At 41.2% G+C, this 22,757-nt stretch overlaps 1 protein-coding gene across 1 annotated transcript in view; it reads left to right on the top strand.

Annotated features, from left to right (window-relative positions):
* The first annotated feature begins 470 nt into the window (after nucleotides 1-470).
* The window catches only part of LOC133657656 (glutamate receptor ionotropic, delta-1-like), a 1,080,304-nt gene continuing 1,058,017 nt past the window's right edge, over nucleotides 471-22,757 (top strand). The window contains exons 1-2 of the mRNA XM_062059243.1: nucleotides 471-835; nucleotides 9,968-10,123. Of these exons, the coding sequence (XP_061915227.1) occupies nucleotides 757-835; nucleotides 9,968-10,123 (235 nt within the window). The 5' untranslated portion in view covers nucleotides 471-756. The remainder of the gene's footprint in view (nucleotides 836-9,967; nucleotides 10,124-22,757) is intronic.

The following is a 22,757-nucleotide window of genomic DNA, read 5'->3' as shown; positions in this document are numbered from 1 at the left end:
CCTCCTCTGCTGCAACTTCTGCAAAAAGTAAACATTCCACGCGTGTTCCCCCCCCCCCCCCCCACCCCCCCTCTCCCCCCTTTTTCCTGCACGGCACGCCCGGTCACGGTCAGTACGATCATTGCCGGTGGGTGCTTTTTTTTTTTTTATATAGTTGTTGTTGTCCTCACGTGTCATCATCATCATCATCATCATCATCATCAGCATCAGCATCATCATCATCATCATCATCACGTCGCGCGTCCTCCTCCATCACCTCGCGCGGTCTTTCCCGCGTGGGCTCGCCGGCACACGAGCGGCATCGGCGGCGTCGCTCTCGGTACTCGCTGCAGTCACGTGACCCGTAACTGCTTTTTGGTCATCTGCGGGGAGCGCGCTCCTCCTCCTCCTCCTCCTCCTCCTCCTCCTCCTCCTCCTCCTCCTCCTCCTCATCCTCCAGCATCTTCCTCCTCTGCCGGTGGAGGGCGGGAGTCTCTCACGTCCTTCCTCTCGCTCCTGCATCCTCATCCTCCTCATCCTCCCAAAGTCTAATCCTCTCTGGAGCGCCTTTTTTTTTTAAAATTTCCACGGACTATCCAACTCGTCTTCCCTCTTGGAGTGGGAGCGTGTGTGTGTGTGTGTGCGCGCGCAGGGGGGTGGTGGGTTCCTCCAGTCGGACCACTTGGACTATACCGGACCCGGGACTGGACCTTCTTTCCCCCCCCCCCAACCCCCCGTGTTGGCGTGGATGTGGCGCCGCTGCTGCATGATCTCGCCATGGAGCTGCTGCTGGTGTGCGTCTCGCTGTGGGTGTTGCAGTGCAAGCCGGCCGAGGCGGACTCCATCATACACATCGGTAAGCGCAAACATTTCAATAATAATTCAAAAAAACAACAACACACACACACACACACAAAAAAAAGCATTTTGTGCCATTTTTTTTTTTTTTTGCTGTTCGAGTCTCCGGCGTGGAAAAGTTCTTCCCTGCGTCTTTTTTGAGCGAAGTGGTCCGCGAGGCGTCTTTTACGCAGCCGGCAAGCCTCAACTTCCACCGGGACGTGACCGCAATGTCAATGGAGTAGCGCGGCCATGAGAGGAGGAGGACGTCCGTGGACTTTTTGCACATAGAGAACCTCTTTGTGCATTCACACACCCCCACCCCACCTCCCCTCCCAAATAATCAGCGGTGCCCTTAAACCGCGTCCTGTATCATAGACTTGTATTTCTATTCCTATATGGATGCGGTGCTGCAACAGTGTGTCCAGCAGCAGGTGCTCCGTCATCATCTTAGTGCAGCACCGGGACTCCATCCAAGTCCTCCATGTGGGCTGACAGCAGATATATTCAGCAGATATATTCAGCAGATATATTCAGCAGATATATTCTCCCTTTGCCCGGAAAGCTCGCAGGCATGCGCTGATTTATATAGCAAGTCTCTGACAGGCAGGGTGGAGTGTGCATGGAGGGCTTATTCTGCCAACATGTATTTGGATTCTTCCCCATACTTTCCTAAATAAAAGGGCACCGCAAAAAAATGTCATTATTGTCTTTATACAAAAAAAAATGTTAGTGTACATGAAACAAATGTTTATTATTGTCATTTACTCCTAATTAGTCTGCTGACGTATGCAGTAACATATTGTGTCATTTATACACCTATTATTTTGTACACATTATGAGGGACAAACTGTAAAAAAATGGATTATTGATCCACTTGTTCATTTACAGTTAATATCTGCTTATTTAACATGTTCTATCTACACTTCTGTTCAAATGTAATAATCACTTATTTTTCTCTTCTTTGATACTTGACATTAGTTGTGGATGATACCACACATTTAGGTATGGATCCGATACCAAGTAGTTACAGGATCATACATTGGTCAGGGACGTATTTACTGACTTTATAAACATCATATGCATTGTTTTTAAAGATTTTGTTACCATAAAAAATATCGATGTAATCCTAGTACGGGGGTCGGCAACCCGCGGCTCTAGAGCCGCATGCGGCTCTTTAGCGCCGCCCTAGTGGCTCTCTGGAGATTTTTCAAAAACGTATGAAGAATGGAAAAGCAAGTCTCTAACAGGCAGGGTGGAGTGTGCATGGAGGGCTTATTCTGCTACCGGTATACCAACATGTATTTGGATTCTTCCCCATACTTTCCTAAATAAAAGGGCACCACAAAAAAATGTCATTATTGTCTTTATACCAAAAAAAATGTTAGTGTACATGAAACAAATGTTTATTATTGTCATTTACTCCTAATTAGTCTGCTGACGTATGCAGTAACATATTGTGTCATTTATACACCTATTATTTTGTACACATTATGAGGGACAAACTGTAAAAAAATGGATTATTGATCCACTTGTTCATTTACAGTTAATATCTGCTTATCTACACTTCTGTTAAAATGTAATAATCACTTATTCTTCTCTTCTTTGATACTTGACATTAGTTGTGGATGATACCACACATTTAGGTATGGATCCGATACCAAGTAGTTACAGGATCATACATTGGTCAGGGACGTATTTACTGACTTTATAAACATCATATGCATTGTTTTTAAAGATTTTGTTACCCTAAAAAATATCGATGTAATCCTAGTACGGGGGTCGGCAACCCGCGGCTCTAGAGCCGCATGCGGCTCTTTAGCGCCGCCCTAGTGGCTCTCTGGAGATTTTTCAAAAATGTATGAAGAATGGAAAAGCAAGTCTCTGACAGGCAGGGTGGAGTGTGCATGGAGGGCTTATTCTGCTACCGGTATACCAACATGTATTTGGATTCTTCCCCATACTTTCCTAAATAAAAGGGCACCACAAAAAAAATGTCATTATTGTCTTTATACAAAAAAAAATGTTAGTGTACATGAAACAAATGTTTATTATTGTCATTTACTCCTAATTAGTCTGCTGACGTATGCAGTAACATATTGTGTCATTTATACACCTATTATTTTGTACACATTATGAGGGACAAACTGTAAAAAAATGGATTATTGATCCACTTGTTCATTTACAGTTAATATCTGCTTATCTACACTTCTGTTAAAATGTAATAATCACTTATTTTTGTCTCCTTTGATACTTGACATTAGTTGTGGATGATACCACACATTTAGGTATGGATCCGATACCAAGTAGTTACAGGATCATACATTGGTCAGGGACGTATTTACTGACTTTATAAACATCATATGCATTGTTTTTAAAGATTTTGTTACCATAAAAAATATCGATGTAATCCTAGTACAGGGGTCGGCAACCCGCGGCTCTAGAGCCGCATGCGGCTCTTTAGCGCCGCCCTAGTGGCTCTCTGGAGATTTTTCAAAAATGTATGAAGAATGTAAAAGCAAGTCTCTGACAGGCAGGGTGGAGTGTGCATGGAGGGCTTATTCTGCTACCGGTATACCAACATGTATTTGGATTCTTCCCCATACTTTCTTAAATAAAAGGGCACCGCAAAAAAATGTCATTATTGTCTTTATACAAAAAAAATGTTAGTGTACATGAAACAAATGTTTATTATTGTCTTTTACTCCTAATTAGTCTGCTGACGTATGCAGTAACATATTGTGTCATTTATACACCTATTATTTTGTACACATTATGAGGGACAAACTGTAAAAAAATGGATTATTGATCCACTTGTTCATTTACAGTTAATATCTGCTTATTTAACATGTTCTATCTACACTTCTGTTCAAATGTAATAATCACTTATTTTTCTCTTCCTTGATACTTGACATTAGTTGTGGATGATACCACACATTTAGGTATGGATCCGATACCAAGTAGTTACAGGATCATACATTGGTCAGGGACGTATTTACTGACTTTATAAACATCATATGCATTGTTTTTAAAGATTTTGTTACCATAAAAAATATAGATGTAATCCTAGTACGGGGGTCGGCAACCCGCGGCTCTAGAGCCGCATGCGGCTCTTTAGCGCCGCCCTAGTGGCTCTCTGGAGATTTTTCAAAAATGTATGAAGAATGGAAAAGCAAGTCTCTGACAGGCAGGGTGGAGTGTGCATGGAGGGCTTATTCTGCTACCGGTATACCAACATGTATTTGGATTCTTCCCCATACTTTCCTAAATAAAAGGGCACCACAAAAAAATGTCATTATTGTCTTTATACAAAAAAAAATGTTAGTGTACATGAAACAAACGTTTATTATTGTCATTTACTCCTAATTAGTCTGCTGACGTATGCAGTAACATATTGTGTCATTTATACACCTATTATTTTGTACACATTATGAGGGACAAACTGTAAACAAATTGATTATTGATCCACTTGTTCATTTACAGTTAATATCTGCTTATCTACACTTCTGTTAAAATGTAATAATCACTTATTCTTCTCTTCTTTGATACTTGACATTAGTTGTGGATGATACCACACATTTAGGTATGGATCCGATACCAAGTAGTTACAGGATCATACATTGGTCAGGGACGTATTTACTGACTTTATAAACATCATATGCATTGTTTTTAAAGATTTTGTTACCATAAAAAATATCGATGTAATCCTAGTACGGGGGTCGGCAACCCGCGGCTCTAGAGCCGCATGCGGCTCTTTAGCGCCGCCCTAGTGGCTCTCTGGAGATTTTTCAAAAATGTATGAAGAATGGAAAAGCAAGTCTCTGACAGGCAGGGTGGAGTGTGCATGGAGGGCTTATTCTGCTACCGGTATACCAACATGTATTTGGATTCTTCCCCATACTTTCCTAAATAAAAGGGCACCGCAAAAAAATGTCATTATTGTCTTTATACAAAAAAAAATGTTAGTGTACATGAAACAAATGTTTATTATTGTCATTTACTCCTAATTAGTCTGCTGACGTATGCAGTAACATATTGTGTCATTTATACACCTATTATTTTGTACACATTATGAGGGACAAACTGTAAAAAAAATGGATTATTAATCCACTTGTTCATTTACAGTTAATATCTGCTTATTTAACATGTTCTATCTACACTTCTGTTCAAATGTAATAATCACTTATTTTTCTCTCCTTTGATACTTGACATTAGTTGTGGATGATACCACACATTTAGGTATGGATCCGATACCAAGTAGTTACAGGATCATACATTGGTCAGGGACGTATTTACTGACTTTATAAACATCACATGCATTGTTTTTAAAGATTTTGTTACCATAAAAAATATCGATGTAATCCTAGTACGGGGGTCGGCAACCCGCGGCTCTAGAGCCGCATGCGGCTCTTTAGCGCCGCCCTAGTGGCTCTCTGGAGATTTTTCAAAAATGTATGAAGAATGGAAAAGCAAGTCTCTGACAGGCAGGGTGGAGTGTGCATGGAGGGCTTATTCTGCTACCGGTATACCAACATGTATTTGGATTCTTCCCCATACTTTCCTAAATAAAAGGGCACCACAAAAAAATGTCATTATTGTCTTTATACAAAAAAAAAATGTTAGTGTACATGAAACAAATGTTTATTATTGTCTTTTACTCCTAATTAGTCTGCTGACGTATGCAGTAACATATTGTGTCATTTATACACCTATTATTTTGTACACATTATGAGGGACAAACTGTAAAAAAATGGATTATTGATCCACTTGTTCATTTACAGTTAATATCTGCTTATTTAACATGTTCTATCTACACTTCTGTTAAAATGTAATAATCACTTATTTTTCTCTTCTTTGATACTTGACATTAGTTGTGGATGATACCACACATTTAGGTATGGATCCGATACCAAGTAGTTACAGGATCATACATTGGTCAGGGACGTATTTACTGACTTTATAAACATCATATGCATTGTTTTTAAAGATTTTGTTACCATAAAAAATATCGATGTAATCCTAGTACGGGGGTCGGCAACCCGCAGCTCTAGAGCCGCATGTGGCTCTTTAGCGCCGCCCTAGTGGCTCTCTGGAGATTTTTCAAAAATGTATGAAGAATGGAAAAAGATGAGGGGAAAAAAAATCAATTTTTTTGTTTTAGTATGGTTTCTGTATGAGGACAAACATGACACAAACCTCCCTAATTGTTATAAAGCACACTGTTTATATTAAACATGCTTCACTGATTCGAGTATTTGGCGAGCGCCGTTTTGTCCTACTTATTTTGGCGGTCCTTGAACTCACCGTATAGTTTGTTTGCATGTATAACTTTCTCCGACTTTCTAGGACGTGTTTTATGCCACTTTTTCTGTCTCATTTTGTCCACCACACTTTTAAGGTTGTGCGTGAGTGCACAAAGGTGAGTTTTGTTGATGTTATTGACTTGTGTGGAGTGCTAATCAGACATATTTGGTCACTGCATGACTGCAAGCTAATCGATGCTAACATGCTATTTAGACTAGCGATATGTACATATTGCATCATTATGCCTCATTTGTAGCTATATTTGAGCTCATTTAGTTTCCTTTAAGTCCTCTTAATTAAATGTATATCTTATGACACATGTAATATGGCTTTTAATTTTTTGCGGCTCCAGACAGATTTGTTTTTGTATTTTTGGTCCAATATGGCTCTTTCAACATTTTGGGTTGCCGACCCCTGTCCTAGTATTATCGACTAGATACCCTCTTGTACTTGGTATCATTACAGTGGATAGTGGTTAGAGTGTCCGCCCTGAGATCGGTAGGTTGGAGTTCAAATCCCAGCCGAGTCATACCAAAGACTATAAAAATGGGACCCATAACCTCCCTGCTTGGCACTCAGCAACAAAGGGTTGGAGTTGGGGGTTAAATCACCAAAATGATTCCCGGGCGCGGCGCCGCTGCTGCCCACTGCTCCCCAAGGGGATGGGACAAATGCAGAGGACAAATTTCACCACATCTAGTGTGTGTGTGACAATCATTGGTACTTTAATCTTAATCTTAAAATGTCAGGTGTAGATCCACCCATGGCGTTTGTTTACATTGTGACGCCGGTGAGCTATTGTGTCCTCCTACGGTGTGTAGTGAAGCATGTTTAGCTATTCCTCCTCCTCCAGTGATAACGCTACTTGTAAGAAGCTTACTTTATTTGTCGCCATGGAGACCAGGATTAGTGATTTAGAAGTAGCTAAAACACTGTGGATGGATGTTAGCCGCTAGCTAGCTAGCTAGCTAGCCATGTCTTAAAGCACCTCCTCCTGAGGGTGTTTGGAGCGGTATGGCTCGGTTGGTAGAGTGGCCGTGCCAGCAACTTGAGGGTTCCGGGTTCGATCCCCGCTTCTGCCAACCTCGTCACTGCCGTTGTGTCCTTGGGCAAGACACTTTACCCACCTGCTCCCAGTGCCACCCGCACTGGTTTAAACATGTAACTTAGATATTGGGTTTCACTATGTAAAGCGCTTTGAGTCACTAGAGAAAAGCGCTATATAAATACAATTCACACTTCACTTCACTGTTTCAGAGTTTGTCGCTGATCTAGTGACACATGCAGATAATATAATTATAATGGGGGATCACGTCTTTATCTTGACTTTTTACACCAAAATGCGTCCATTCTCCCTTTTCTGTCTACACACTGTGTCTGCTTGTAAGTACTCTGTGTGTGTGTGCGCTAGGGATGATGTTTGATAAGAAATTATCGAGTTCGAGCCTATTATCGAATCCTCTTATCGAACCGATTCCTTATCGATTCTCTTATGGAGTCCAGATAGGTTGTTGTATATGGAAAAAAACACACAATATTTGGTTGAACAAAAGCTCACTTTTATTATATAAGAAAATGTTTTTATCTAATAAATAAATAAATATTGACTGTTACCCCCCCCAAAAAATAAAATAAAATATATAAATATTGACTGTTGTTACCCAAAGTATATTAAGTGGGATTTTTCATAAAAACAAATATATACAGTAACACAAAAACAAGCTGTCTCTGTGATCACTGTAGGTGTATAAATAATAATATAGTGTTAAATAAAATCAGTCCCTTGGGCACAAAACTGAAAATAATACAGCTCTCCAAAAAGTGCACTTCTGCTGCTATTTGACATAACTGTTTGTTATGATGCTTTGACATTTTTGCACTTTATTTCTTTATTGGAAGAAAATTCTATGAAGAGAAAAGTTGTTTGCAAATGTGGTTACAATGTTAAAAAATGAAAAGTTAAAGCTAAAAAAAGAAATACACTTTATTGAGTTAACATGATTTATTTATAGGGGGAAAGATGTTATGAGCTAGGGAATATAACAACTACACTACCCAGCATGCAACGGGAGTGACGAGCATGCGCGGTAGCCCCGAAAAGTGTTGCATGTCGTCACCCGGCAGCTAAGAATGAGGTTATTATGAGCACGCTGTGAAAGTAAACGTCAAGAACTCAGCCAACACGCCTCGTCTGCATTATTTATAATTAGACAGACAACACATATACAGTGTGATTTTGTAACGTTTACAAGGAAAGAAAAGCAAAAGTTAAAAAAGGGAGATGTGTTGTATATATATGTATGTGCTGCGGTTGCTTTAAGAATGTTGCGACAGCTGCCGTAAAGGAGGTGCGTTGCTAGCCTGGTTGCTATGTTTCCGGTTGGTCGTAAAAGTGTTCTTCATGTGTTTGCTCAAATCTCTCAGTAAAGTTATTCATTGGATTGTACCTTTTTGTTTTGAACTTTATTACACATTGGAGCGCTTTTTCCCCTCCATTTTTTTCCCTGCTTTCGCTATCTGCGCCTAATGACTGAGCTACGTGACGTCATTTCTTGCGATGTCCCACGGAGCATTTCCGGTCGGGACGGGATTCGTTCCGAGGGATTCGAATAAAGAACCAACTCTTTTTCTTTACTATAGTGTTCTCGATACCGGGTACCGGTTCTCAAAAAGGGATTCGAGTCCGAGGACTCGGTTCTTTTCTTATCGAACAACCGGGAAAACCGGTTCCGGGTATCATCCCTAGTGTGCGCTGCCCAACATGTTCGTAAAACCAGCAATTTCACCACGTGACGACGCGCCGTCATGCCTGTTAAAAAAAAAAATAAAAAAATAAATAAATAAATATATATATATATATATATATATATATATATATATATATATATATATATATATATATATATATATATATATATATATATATATATATATATATATATATATATATATATGGGGAATCGGTACTTTTCAAACAGGGTATAGTACCGTTTTTGATTCATTAGTACCGTGATACTATACTAGTACTGGTATACCGTACAACCCTAGTAGGGATGATAGGGGTGTGTGGCGCGCACACACACACACACACACACACACACACACACACACACACACACACACACACACACACACACACACACACGACCCTCTATAACAGGGGTGTCAAACGTACGGCCCGAGGGCCGGATCAGGCCCGTGAACAGGTTTTATCCGGCCCGCGGGATGAGTTTGGTAAGTATTAAAATCAGTCGAAATTTTTGAATGAAAGAAACAGCAGTTCTAAATGTGTCCACTAGATGTCGCAATAGCAATTCTTTGTACCTTTGTAGATGATGCTACATATGTAAAACAATAAAAATAAACCACATGAAGTTAGTGCACCAGTCGAGGAAAATGAGCAAACTACATAAATAACACCCTGTAATTTGATTTTGATATTACTTTTTTATCTTGATAGATTGAAAATTAACACCAATGAGTTGACTGATGATAATTATCACATCATTTATTCAGAAAGTATAAATAACGACGAATAAAGATAGAATACTATTAACCGCAACATGTAAGTCTAAAAAAAAAACCAACAACATTATGATTTGTACATTTTCAGAATGTGCTTGCTCTATTTTCAAACAAAAAAAAACAATCTGAAGTTGTCTTTATTTTTAAGTCATCGTGCCGTGATTTTACCAGTCCGGCCCACTTGGGAGTAGATTTTCTTCCATGTGGCCCCCCATCTAAAATGAGTTTGACACCCCTGCTCTATAACGTACATTTAATTCCCTTATAGACTTAGTGTTGCCATGACGTCGCACATCTGAAGTTCTTGTTTTGAACCTCACAGGTGCCATATTCGAGGAGAACGCGGTGAGGGATGACGAAATATTCCAACTCGCCATTTCGGACCTGGCCCTCAACGACGACATCCTGCAGAGCGAGAAGATCACCCACTCTGTCAAACTGATCGAGCCCAATAACCCCTTCCAGGCCGTGCAGGAAGGTAGGAGCTGCTAATTGTTGTTGTTGTTGTTGGTGGGCACTGGGTGTGTGTCGCACCCCTTTACCTGGAGGGAAGGAAGGAGGTTTTGAAGTCAGAGACGCAGTCAGGAAGGGCGGCGGAAAGGAGTAGTTTCTCTGAAATGAGTGAGGTGCTACAACTGCAGGACAGAAGGAAGGGGGGTTGCATTGAAGGAAGTAGGAGCAAATGGATGCATGGATGTTGAAATGAAAGGAATCAGGAGGGAAAAGAAACCAGAAGGCCAGGGTATTTAGGAAAAAACTAAAACAGGACAAATTGAAGGCAGCGTTGAAGGAAAAAAGGAAGAAAAGCCAACAGGAAGGACTGTAGTGGTCGGAAAACAGAACATTACTCGGAAGGAAAGCAGGTAGGAAGAAAGTGGAATGTCAGGAAGGCAGACAAGATGTTTTTAGGGAACAAAAACAGGACAAATTGAAGGCAGCGTTGAAGGAAGGGAGGAACGCCAACAGGAAGGATTGTAGTGTTCAGAAGACATAATATTACTAAGAAAGAAGGTGGGAAGGAAGTGGGGTGTCAGGAAGGCAGACAAGATGTTTTTAGGGAACAAAAACAGGACAAATTGAAGGCAGCGTTGAAGGAAGGAAGGAACGCCAACAGGAAGGATTGTAGTGTTCAGAAGACATAATATTACTAAGAAAGCAGGTGGGGAGGAAGTGGGGTGTCAGGAAGGCAGACAAGATGTTTTTAGGGAACAAAAACAGGACAAATTGAAGGCGGCGTTGAAGGAAGGAAGGAACGCCAACAGGAAGGATTGTAGTGTTCAGAAGACATAATATTACTAAGAAAGCAGGTGGGAAGGAAGTGGGGTGTCAGGAAGGCAGACAAGATGCTTTTAGGGAACAAAAACAGGACAAATTGAAGGCGGCGTTGAAGGAAGGAAGGAACGCCAACAGGAAGGATTGTAGTGTTCAGAAGACATAATATTACTAAGAAAGCAGGTGGGGAGGAAGTGGGGTGTCAGGAAGGCAGACAAGATGTTTTTAGGGAACAAAAACAGGACAAATTGAAGGCAGCGTTGAAGGAAGGAAGGAACGCCAACAGGATGGATTGTAGTGTTCAGAAGACATAATATTACTAAGAAAGCAGGTGGGGAGGAAGTGGGGTGTCAGGAAGGCAGACAAGATGTTTTTAGGGAACAAAAACAGGACAAATTGAAGGCAGCGTTGAAGGAAGGAAGGAACGCCAACAGGATGGATTGTAGTGTTCAGAAGACATAATATTACTAAGAAAGCAGGTGGGGAGGAAGTGGGGTGTCAGGAAGGCAGGCAAGATGTTTTTAGGGAACAAAAACAGGACAAATTGAAGGCAGCGTTGAAGGAAGGGAGGAACGCCAACAGGAAGGATTGTAGTGTTCAGAAGACATAATATTACTAAGAAAGCAGGTGGGAAGGAAGTGGGGTGTCAGGAAGGCAGACAAGATGTTTTTAGGGAACAAAAACAGGACAAATTGAAGGCGGCGTTGAAGGAAGGAAGGAACGCCAACAGGAAGGATTGTAGTGTTCAGAAGACATAATATTACTAAGAAAGCAGGTGGGAAGGAAGTGGGGTGTCAGGAAGGCAGACAAGATGTTTTTAGGGAACAAAAACAGGACAAATTGAAGGCAGCGTTGAAGGAAGGAAGGAACGCCAACAGGAAGGATTGTAGTGTTCAGAAGACATAATATTACTAAGAAAGCAGGTGGGAAGGAAGTGGGGTGTCAGGAAGGCAGACAAGATGTTTTTAGGGAACAAAAACAGGACAAATTGAAGGCAGCGTTGAAGGAAGGAAGGAACGCCAATAGGATGGATTGTAGTGTTCAGAAGACATAATATTACTAAGAAAGCAGGTGGGGAGGAAGTGGGGTGTCAGGAAGGCAGACGAGATGTTTTTAGGGAACAAAAACAGGACAAATTGAAGGCAGCGTTGAAGGAAGGAAGGAACGCCAACAGGAAGGATTGTAGTGTTCAGAAGACATACTATTACTAAGAAAGCAGGTGGGAAGGAAGTGGGGTGTCAGGAAGGCAGACAAGATGTTTTTAGGGAACAAAAACAAGACACATTGAAGGTAAGAAGGAAGGAAAGCCAACAGGAAGGACTGTAGTGTTCAGAAGACAGAATATTACTAGGAAGGAAAGCAGGTAGGAAGGAAGTGGGATGTCAGGAAGGCAGACAAGGTGTTTTAGGGAATCAAAACAGGACACATGGAAGGAAGGAAGGAAAGCCAACAGGAAGGACTTAGTGGTCTGAAGACAAAACATTACTAGGAATGAAAGCAGGTAGGAAGGAAGTGGGATGTCAGGAAGGCAGAAAATATGTTTTTAGGGAACAAAAACAGGACAAATTGAAGGAAGGAAGGAATAAGGAAAGCCATCAGGAAAGACTGTGGTGGTCAGAAGACAGAATACTAGGAAGGAAAGCAGGTGGGAAGGAAGTGGGATGTCAGGAAGGCAGACGAGATGTTTTCGGAAACAAACACAGGACAAATTGAAGGAAGTAAGGAAAGAAAGCCAACAGGCAGGACTGTGGTGGGCAGAAGACAGAATACTAGGAAGGAAAGCAGGTGGAAAGGAAGTGGGGTGTCAGGAAGGCAGACAAAATGTTTTTAGGGAACAAAAACAAGACACATTGAAGGAAGGAAGGAAAGCCAACATGAAGGACAGTAGTGGCCAGAAGACATAATATTACTAGGAAGGAAAGCAGGTAGGAAGGAAGTGGGATGTCAGGAAGGCAGACAAGATGTTTTAGGGAATCAAAACAGGACACATGGAAGGAAGGAAGGAAAGCCAACAGGAAGGATTGTAGTGGTCGGAAGACAGAACATTACTAGGAAGGAAAGCAGGTGGGAAGGAAGTGGGATGTCAGGAAGGCAGAAAATATGTTTTTAGGGAACAAAAACAGGACAAATTGAAGGAAGGAAGGTATAAGGAAAGCCAACCGGAAGGACTGTAGTGGTCAGAAGACAGAATATTACTAGGAAGGAAAGCAGGTGGGAAGGAAGTGGGATGTCAGGAAGGCAGACGAGATGTTTTCGGAAACAAACACAGGACAAATTGAAGGAAGTAAGGAAAGAAAGCCAACAGGCAGGACTGTGGTGGGCAGAAGACAGAATATTACTAGGAAGGAAAGCAGGTGGGAAGGAAGTGGGATGTCAGGAAGGCAGACAAAATGTTGTAGGGAACAAAAACAGGACAAATTGAAGGAAGGAAGGTAGGAAGGAGAAACAACAGGAATGACAGTAGTGGTCAGAAGACAGAATATTACTAGGAAGGAAAGCAGGTGGGAAGGAAGTGGGATGTCAGGAAGGCAGACAAGGTGTTTTAGGGGACAAAAACAGGACAAGTTGAAGGATAATTTGTGAAAATAAGGACGATTGAAAGCCAAGAATGAAGGAGCTGAAGGATGGGAAAGAAGAGTGACAGAAGTAGGAAGGAAGGAGGATGCAAGGAAGGAATGGAGAGGGGGAAAGAAAGATGAACAAAACAATATGAAGGAAGGAAGGAAGGAAGGAAGGAAGGAAGGACGTGAAGAACGGTAGGGAGAAGGAAGGCGGGTGTGATTAAAGAAGGAAGGAACAGGGTATGAAGGAACGCAGGAAGGCAGTAAACGTGACGGTTGTAAGATGGGAGGATGAGAAGAAGGAGGGTGATGGAGGGATGAGAGATGAGAGATGGAGAGATGGAGAGATGGAGAGATGGAAAGATGGAGAGATGGAGAGATGAGAGATGGAGAGATGAGAGATGGAGAGATGGAGAGATGAGAGATGGAGAGATGGAGAGATGGAAAGATGGAGAGATGGTGAGATGGAGAGATGGAGAGAAGGAGAGATGGAGAGATGGAGAGATGGAGAGATGAGAGATGGAGAGATGGAGGGATGAGAGATGGAGAGATGAGAGATGGAGAGATGGAGAGATGGTGTGTGGCTTGAATGAATGAAAGATGGAAGGAAGGAGAGCAGACGTTGCTGTCAGAGATGCTGAGGTGTCTTCTGCCAACTCACAGCTAGGTGGCAGCAGAGAGTCAGGTGGACACATTTCACACATGAAGAAGACGTATGAGAACATTTCACACATGAAGAAGACGTATGAGAACATTTCACACATGAAGAAGACGCATGAGAACATTTCACACATGAAGAAGACGCATGAGAACATTTCACACATGAAGAAGACGCATGAGAACATTTCACACATGAAGAAGACGCATGAGAACATTTCACACATGAAGAAGACGTATGAGAACATTTCACACATGAAGAAGACGTATGAGAACATTTCACACATGAAGAAGACGCATGAGAACATTTCACACATGAAGAAGACGTATGAGAACATTTCACACATGAAGAAGACGCATGAGAACATTTCACATATGAAGAAGACGTATGAGAACATTTCACACATGAAGAAGACGCATGAGAACATTTCACACATGAAGAAGACGTATGAGAACATTTCACACATGAAGAAGACGTATGAGAACATTTCACACATGAAGAAGACGTATGAGAACATTTCACACATGAAGAAGACGCATGAGAACATTTCACACATGAAGAAGACGTATGAGAACATTTCACACATGAAGAAGACGTAGGAGAACATTTCACTCATGAAGAAGACGTGTGAGAACATTTCACACATGAAGAAGACGTAGGAGAACATTTCACACATGAAGAAGACGTATGAGAACATTTCACACATGAAGAAGACGTATGAGAACATTTCACACATGAAGAAGACGTATGAGAACATTTCACACATGAAGAAGACGCATGAGAACATTTCACACATGAAGAAGACGCATGAGAACATTTCACACATGAAGAAGACGTAGGAGAACATTTCACTCATGAAGAAGACGTATGAGAACATTTCACACATGAAGAAGACGTAGGAGAACATTTCACTCATGAAGAAGACGTATGAGAACATTTCACACATGAAGAAGACGTATGAGAACATTTCACACATGAAGAAGACGTATGAGAACATTTCACACATGAAGAAGACGTAGGAGAACATTTCACTCATGAAGAAGACGTATGAGAACATTTCACACATGAAGAAGACGTATGAGAACATTTCACACATGAAGAAGACGTATGAGAACATTTCACACATGAAGAAGACACATGAGAACATTTCACACATGAAGAAGACGCATGAGAACATTTCACACATGAAGAAGACGTATGAGAACATTTCACACATGAAGAAGACGCATGAGAACATTTCACACATGAAGAAGACGCATGAGAACATTTCACACATGAAGAAGACGCATGAGAACATTTCACACATGTAGAAGACGCAGGAGAACATTTCACACATGAAGAAGACGTATGAGAACATTTCACACATGAAGAAGACGTATGAGAACATTTCACACATGAAGAAGACGTAGGAGAACATTTCACTCATGAAGAAGACGTATGAGAACATTTCACACATGAAGAAGACGTATGAGAACATTTCACACATGAAGAAGACGCATGAGAACATTTCACACATGAATAAGACGCATGAGAACATTTCACACATGAAGAAGACGTATGAGAACATTTCACACATGAAGAAGACGTAGGAGAACATTTCACTCATGAAGAAGACGTGTGAGAACATTTCACACATGAAGAAGACGTAGGAGAACATTTCACACATGAAAAAGACGTGTGAGAACATTTCACACATGAAGAAGACGTATGAGAACATTTCACACATGAAGAAGACGTATGAGAACATTTCACACATGAAGAAGACGTATGAGAACATTTCACACATGAAGAAGACGTAGGAGAACATTTCACACATGAAGAAGACGTATGAGAACATTTCACACATGAAGAAGACGTAGGAGAACATTTCACACATGAAAAAGACGTATGAGAACATTTCACACATGAAGAAGACGTATGAGAACATTTCACACATGAAGAAGACGTATGAGAACATTTCACACATGAAGAAGACGTATGAGAACATTTCACATATGAAGAAGACGTATGAGAACATTTCACACATGAAGAAGACGTATGAGAACATTTCACACATGAAGAAGACGTATGAGAACATTTCACACATGAAGAAGACGTAGGAGAACATTTCACTCATGAAGAAGACGTATGAGAACATTTCACACATGAAGAAGACGTATGAGAACATTTCACACATGAAGAAGATGCATGAGAACATTTCACACATGAAGAAGACGCATGAGAACATTTCACACATGAAGAAGACGCATGAGAACATTTCACACATGAAGAAGACGTATGAGAACATTTCACTCATGAATAAGACGTATGAGAACATTTCACACATGAAGAAGACGTATGAGAACATTTCACACATGAAGAAGACGTATGAGAACATTTCACACATGAAGAAGACGTATGAGAACATTTCACACATGATGAAGACGTATGAGAACATTTCACTCATGAATAAGACGTATGAGAACATTTCACACATGAAGAAGACGTATGAGAACATTTCACACATGAAGAAGACGTATGAGAACATTTCACACATGAAGAAGACGTATGAGAACATTTCACACATGAATAAGACGTATGAGAACATTTCACTCATGAATAAGACGTATGAGAACATTTCACACATGAAGAAGACGTATGAGAACATTTCACACATGAAGAAGACGTATGAGAACATTTCACACATGAAGAAGACGTATGAGAACATTTCACACATGAAGAAGACGTAGGAGAACATTTCACACATGAAGAAGACGTAGGAGAACATTTCACACATGAAAAAGACGTATGAGAACATTTCACACATGAATAAGACGTATGAGAACATTTCACACATGAAGAAGACGTATGAGAACATTTCACACATGAAGAAGACGAATGAGAACATTTCACACATGAAGAAGACGTATGAGAACATTTCACACATGAAGAAGACGTATGAGAACATTTCACACATGAAGAAGACGTATGAGAACATTTCACACATGAAGAAGACGTAGGAGAACATTTCACTCATGAAGAAGACGTATGAGAACATTTCACACATGAAGAAGACGTATGAGAACATTTCACACATGAAGAAGACGTATGAGAACATTTCACACATGAAGAAGACGCATGAGAACATTTCACACATGAATAAGACATATGAGAACATTTCACACATGAAGAAGACGTATGAGAACATTTCACACATGAATAAGACGTATGAGAACATTTCACACATGAAGAAGACGTATGAGAACATTTCACACATGAAGAAGACGCATGAGAACATTTCACACATGAAGAAGACGTATGAGAACATTTCACACATGAAGAAGACGTATGATAGTTTGTTTACGTGTGCTGTGAATGATAACGTTGCTTATAAACTCTCAGTCTAAATGAGTCATTAAAGCTCCAATGGCTGCCAGGGGACCTTCAAAGTCTGCCACTACAGTTTGTCCTTTTTACAGACCTCCGTTGCTCATTGCTATTCATGCTTGTTGCCTCCATTCAGTGTGTCTATCACACCACCTTTGCTGTCACACCACCTTTGCTGTGGCACCACCTTTCTGCTGCACCACCAGGCCACCTGGAGTGGAGAGAAAAGTGGTGGTGGTGAACCGTCTTTGTTTCTCTGAGGACGTCCGCTTTGCTGCAGTTGCAGAAATAACAACAGGAGTAAAAAGTGTCTTTCTTCCCGGGTGAGCGCGCCTATAAGCCCTTCAGCAAGGCACCACACCCCCCTCAAACATGGTGGCCTACGAGCCCTTCAGCAAGGCACCACACCCCCCTCAAACATGGTGGCCTACGAGCCCTTCAGCAAGGCACCACACCCCCCTCAAACATGGTGGCCTACGAGCCCTTCAGCAAGGCACCACACCCCCCTCAAACATGGTGGCCTATGAGCCCTTCAGCAAGGCACCACACCCCCCTCAAACATGGTGGCCTATGAGCCCTGCAGCAAGGCACCACACCCCCCTCAAACATGGTGGCCTACGAGCCCTTCAGCAAATCACCACAACCCCCTCAAACATGGTGGCCTACGAGCCCTTCAGCAAATCACCACACCCCCCTCAAACATGGTGGCCTACGAGCCCTTCAGCAAGGCACCACACCCCCCTCAAACATGGTGGCCTACGATCCCTTCAGCAAGGCACCACACCCCCCTCAAACATGGTGGCCTATAAACCCTTCAGCAAGGCACCACACCCCCCTCAAACATGGTGGCCTACGAGCCCTACAGCAAGGCACCACACCCCCCTCAAACATGGTGGCCTATAAGCCCTTCAGCAAGGCACCACACCCCCCTCAAACATGGTGGCCTACGAGCCCTTCAGCAAGGCACCACACCCCCCTCAAACATGGTGGCCTACGAGCCCTTCAGCAAGGCACCACACCCCCCTCAAACATGGTGGCCTATAAGCCCGTCAGCAAGGCACCACACCCCCCTCAAACATGGTGGCCTACGAGCCCTTCAGCAAGGCACCACACCCCCCTCAAACATGGTGGCCTACGAGCCCTTCAGCAAGGCACCACACCCCCCTCAAACATGGTGGCCTACGAGCCCTTCAGCAAGGCACCACACCCCCCTCAAACATGGTGGCCTACGAGCCCTACAGCAAGGCACCACACCCCCCTCAAACATGGTGGCCTACAAGCCCTTCAGCAAGGCACCACACCCCCCTCAAACATGGTGGCCTATAAGCCCTTCAGCAAGGCACCACACCCCCCTCAAACATGGTGGCCTATGAGCCCTGCAGCAAGGCACCACACGCCCCTCAAACATGGTGGCCTACGAGCCCTTCAGCAAGGCACCACACCCCCCTCAAACATGGTGGCCTATGAGCCCTGCAGCAAGGCACCACACCCCCTTCAAACATGGTAGCCTACGAGCCCTTCAGCAAGGCACCACACCCCCCTCAAACATGGTGGCCTACGAGCCCTTCAGCAAGGCACCACACCCCCCTCAAACATGGTGGCCTACGAGCCCTTCAGCAAGGCACCACACCCCCCTCAAACATGGTGGACAGGCTGTGCAGAGAAGACACGGCCATGTCAATATGTTGCTCTTCCAGCCCGTTAGGCCCAAAACCAGATGGTATTTCTTTAATCTGTGGAACGCTCTCCCTGACCACCTGAGGGCACCACAGACTGTGGATGCTTTGACAAAAAAAGGCTTAAAAACCCATTTTTTTTAAAATGTTTTTTATTTTTTTTATATATATGTGTGCTAGTTCTAGCTATTAGGCTGTTCTATTTTTTTTTTAATTTTTTTTTACTATTTATTTTAATTGTTGGGGGCAGCTATTTGTGGTTTTAGCGTTATTATTATTTTTTTGTTTTGTTTTGTTTTTTAACCTCACTTTGAGGTTGTTTTCTCAATGTAAAGTGCCTTTACAAATAAAATCTGTTATTATTATTATTGCTATTATTATTAAATCCTACTAAAATCTGCATCTGTCACGTAAGTCCTGGCATCACCGAGCAAAGACCTCCACCAAGGCTCAGGATGCTGAGGCGTTCCTGGTGTGTTCATTGAATAGCAACTTCCTGGTGCAGACTACATTTGCTTTTGGGAAATAATGGACGTCTTACAGCAGGGGTGTCCAAACTTTTTCCACTGAGGGCCGCACACTTAAAAATCAAACCATTTTTGATATTTTTTATTTTAAAAAACCAATACAATATATGTATACAAAAATATACATTTAGGCCTGCACCCAGGCTTGATCCTGGGGACCCCAAAGGGTTTTGTTCAAAAAAATATTAAACATTTTTTCATTATTCAGTATTATTTTTATTATAATTCAAGTTTTAACATTATATCTGTCAACATAACGCTTTTAAAGATTGAAGTTGTATGCTCTTTTCGTCAAAGAAAACCCAGTTTTTTTATGGAAAAAAAACCACAAAATATGGGCGGAATAAAGGACCTCCCATTGGATAACTTTTATTTACATTTATTTACGAGTTAGAATGCATTGAAACAAACATGCATTCAAAAATTCCCCCCAAAAAGTGCAGTTACCCCTAAAATTCTAGCTGGAGTATTTTGGTTTAAAAAAATCCTACTAAACCAAAGAAATATAATAATAATACTACTAATATATTTTATTTGTAAACAACCTCAAAGTGCTACAGTGCATTTAAAAAAAACAAAAAAACAAACTAGAACAGCCTAATACAGGGGTCACCAACGCGGTGCCCGCGGGCACCAGGTAGCCCGTAAGGACCAGATGAGTAGCCCGCTGGCCTGTTCTAAAAATAGCTCAAAAAGCAGCACTTACCAGTGAGCTGCCTCTATTTTTTAAATGTTATTTATTTACTAGCAAGCTGGTCTCGCTTTGCCCGACATTTTTAATTCCAAGAGAGACAAAACTCAAATAGAATTTGAAAATCCAAGAAAATATTTTAAAGACTTGGTCTTCACTTGTTTGAATAAATGCATTCATTTTTTTTTTACTTTGCTTCTTATAACTTTCAGAAAGACAATTTTAGAGAAAAAAATACAACCTTAAAAATGATTTTAGAATTTTTAAACACATATACATTTTTACCTTTTAAATTCCTTCCTCTTCTTTCCTGACAATTTAAATAAATGTTCAAGTAAATTTTTTTTTTTTTTGTAAAGAATAATAAATACATTTTAATTTAATTCTTCATTTTAGCTTCTGTTTTTTCGACGAAGAATGTTTGTGAAATATTTCTTCAAACTTATTATGATTAAAATTCAAAACAATTATTCTGTCAAATCTAGAAAAATCTGTAGAATCAAATTTAAATCTTATTTCAAAGTCTTTTGAATTTATTTTAAAATTTTTGTTCTGGAAAATCTAGAACAAATAATTATTTGTCTTTGTTAGAAATATAGCTTGGTCCAATTTGTTATATATTCTAACAAAGTGCAGATCGAATTTTAACCTATTTAAAACATGTCATCAAAATTCTAAAATTAATCTTAATCAGGAAAAATTACTAATGACGTTCCATAAATTCTTATTTTAATTTTTTCAAAAATATTCGAATTAGCTAGTTTTTCTCTTCTTTTTTTCGGTTGAATTTTGAATTTTAAAGAGTCGAAATTGAAGATAAACTATGTTTCAAAATTTAATTGTAATTTTTTTCATGTTTTCTCCTCTTTTAAACCGTTCAATTAAGTGTAAATATCATTAATTATTAATAATAACAAAGAGTTAAAGGTAAATTGAGCAAATTGGCTAATTCTGGCAATTTATTGAAGTGTGTATCAAACTGGTAGCCCTTCGCATTAATCACTACCCAAGAAGTAGCTCTTGGTTTCAAAAAGGTTGGTGACCCCTGGCCTAATAGCTAGAACTAGCACACATATACATTTTTTTACAGCCTTTTTTACAGTCTGTGGTGACCTCAGGTGGTCAGGGAGAGCGTTCCACAGACTGGGAGCGGTGGAGCAGAAAGCCTGGTCTCCCATAGTTCGGAGCTTTGTCCTCGGAGGTTGGAGGAGGTTAGCCTGTCCGGAGCACGGGTGTGGTGTGGAGGATTTGGGGGGGTGAGCAGTTCTTTGAGGTAGAGGGGGGCATTTCCACTGGTGAGTACTATTTTGTAAGTACTGCAGCTTCTGGATGTTCTTGCTGAGGTGAGTTGCAGTAGTCTAGCCTGGAGGAGACAAAGGGGTGGGGGGTCTCAAAGTGGGTTTGTTTGGGTGGAGGGGTGGCCCGGACCCTGGGTGGTGAGGTTTGAGTGACAGGCGGGTTAAGGTGACCTTTCTCCTTTGCTCTTTCATCGCCGTGAGTGGCGGTCAGGACCTCTGCCAGCGCCGTGGCAAGGAGCGAGGGATGTGAGTAGAGATGAGTGGACGGTGGGTGAAGAAGCAGGAGGGCACTGAGGAGGAAAACGTGCTTGGCAACTTGCAGCGTCATGGCGTCCTTCCTCCCCTTGTCCTTGTCGGCAGCATGGCGGCGCTCCTGGCATTGCCGGGCCCACTTGTGGAAGGAAACTGGTCGTCGCTCCATTGTACTTAAAGAGTGCTTTTAATCCGGCATACTTTTTTGTATTTACTTGAGTGTTTTTGTGGAAAAGAACCACTACTTTTACTGCATTCCATTCACTTTTATTCTACATTTGTTTGACTAGATTAACTTCAGGGTTGTCAAATAGAGCACATTTCGACTCATGCAGAAACGCTATGGACGGATACTTCCGGGTCAAGGAACGAAGCAGGAAGTACATTTTCAACCTGTGAGGGAATTTGTCCAAAAGATGGCGCCACAAACATTAACACACACATATATATATATATACATATGTGTGTATATATACTTGTATACACATTTACATACATATATACACATATACATACATATACACATGTACATACATAGATGGATAGTACTTTATTGATTCCTTCATGAGAGTTCCCTCAGGAAAATTAAAATGAGTATATGTACATGTGTACAGAGGCTATTTCATCCCTGCAAGCCTGTTTCGCAGGTTTCTGTCTGTGGTTGTTACATAAATATAGGGTACATTACATGGGGGTGTGGCCATCGTTACACATTGGTGCCTTGCTATTGTGTGTGTATATATAAATATATATATATATATATATATATATATATATATATATATATATATATATATATATATATATATAT

The sequence above is a fragment of the Entelurus aequoreus genome, linkage group LG09, assembly GCF_033978785.1.
Source record: "Entelurus aequoreus isolate RoL-2023_Sb linkage group LG09, RoL_Eaeq_v1.1, whole genome shotgun sequence".
Classification (NCBI taxonomy): Eukaryota; Metazoa; Chordata; class Actinopteri; order Syngnathiformes; family Syngnathidae; genus Entelurus; species Entelurus aequoreus.
This window is presented reverse-complemented; position numbering and strand designations above follow the sequence as displayed.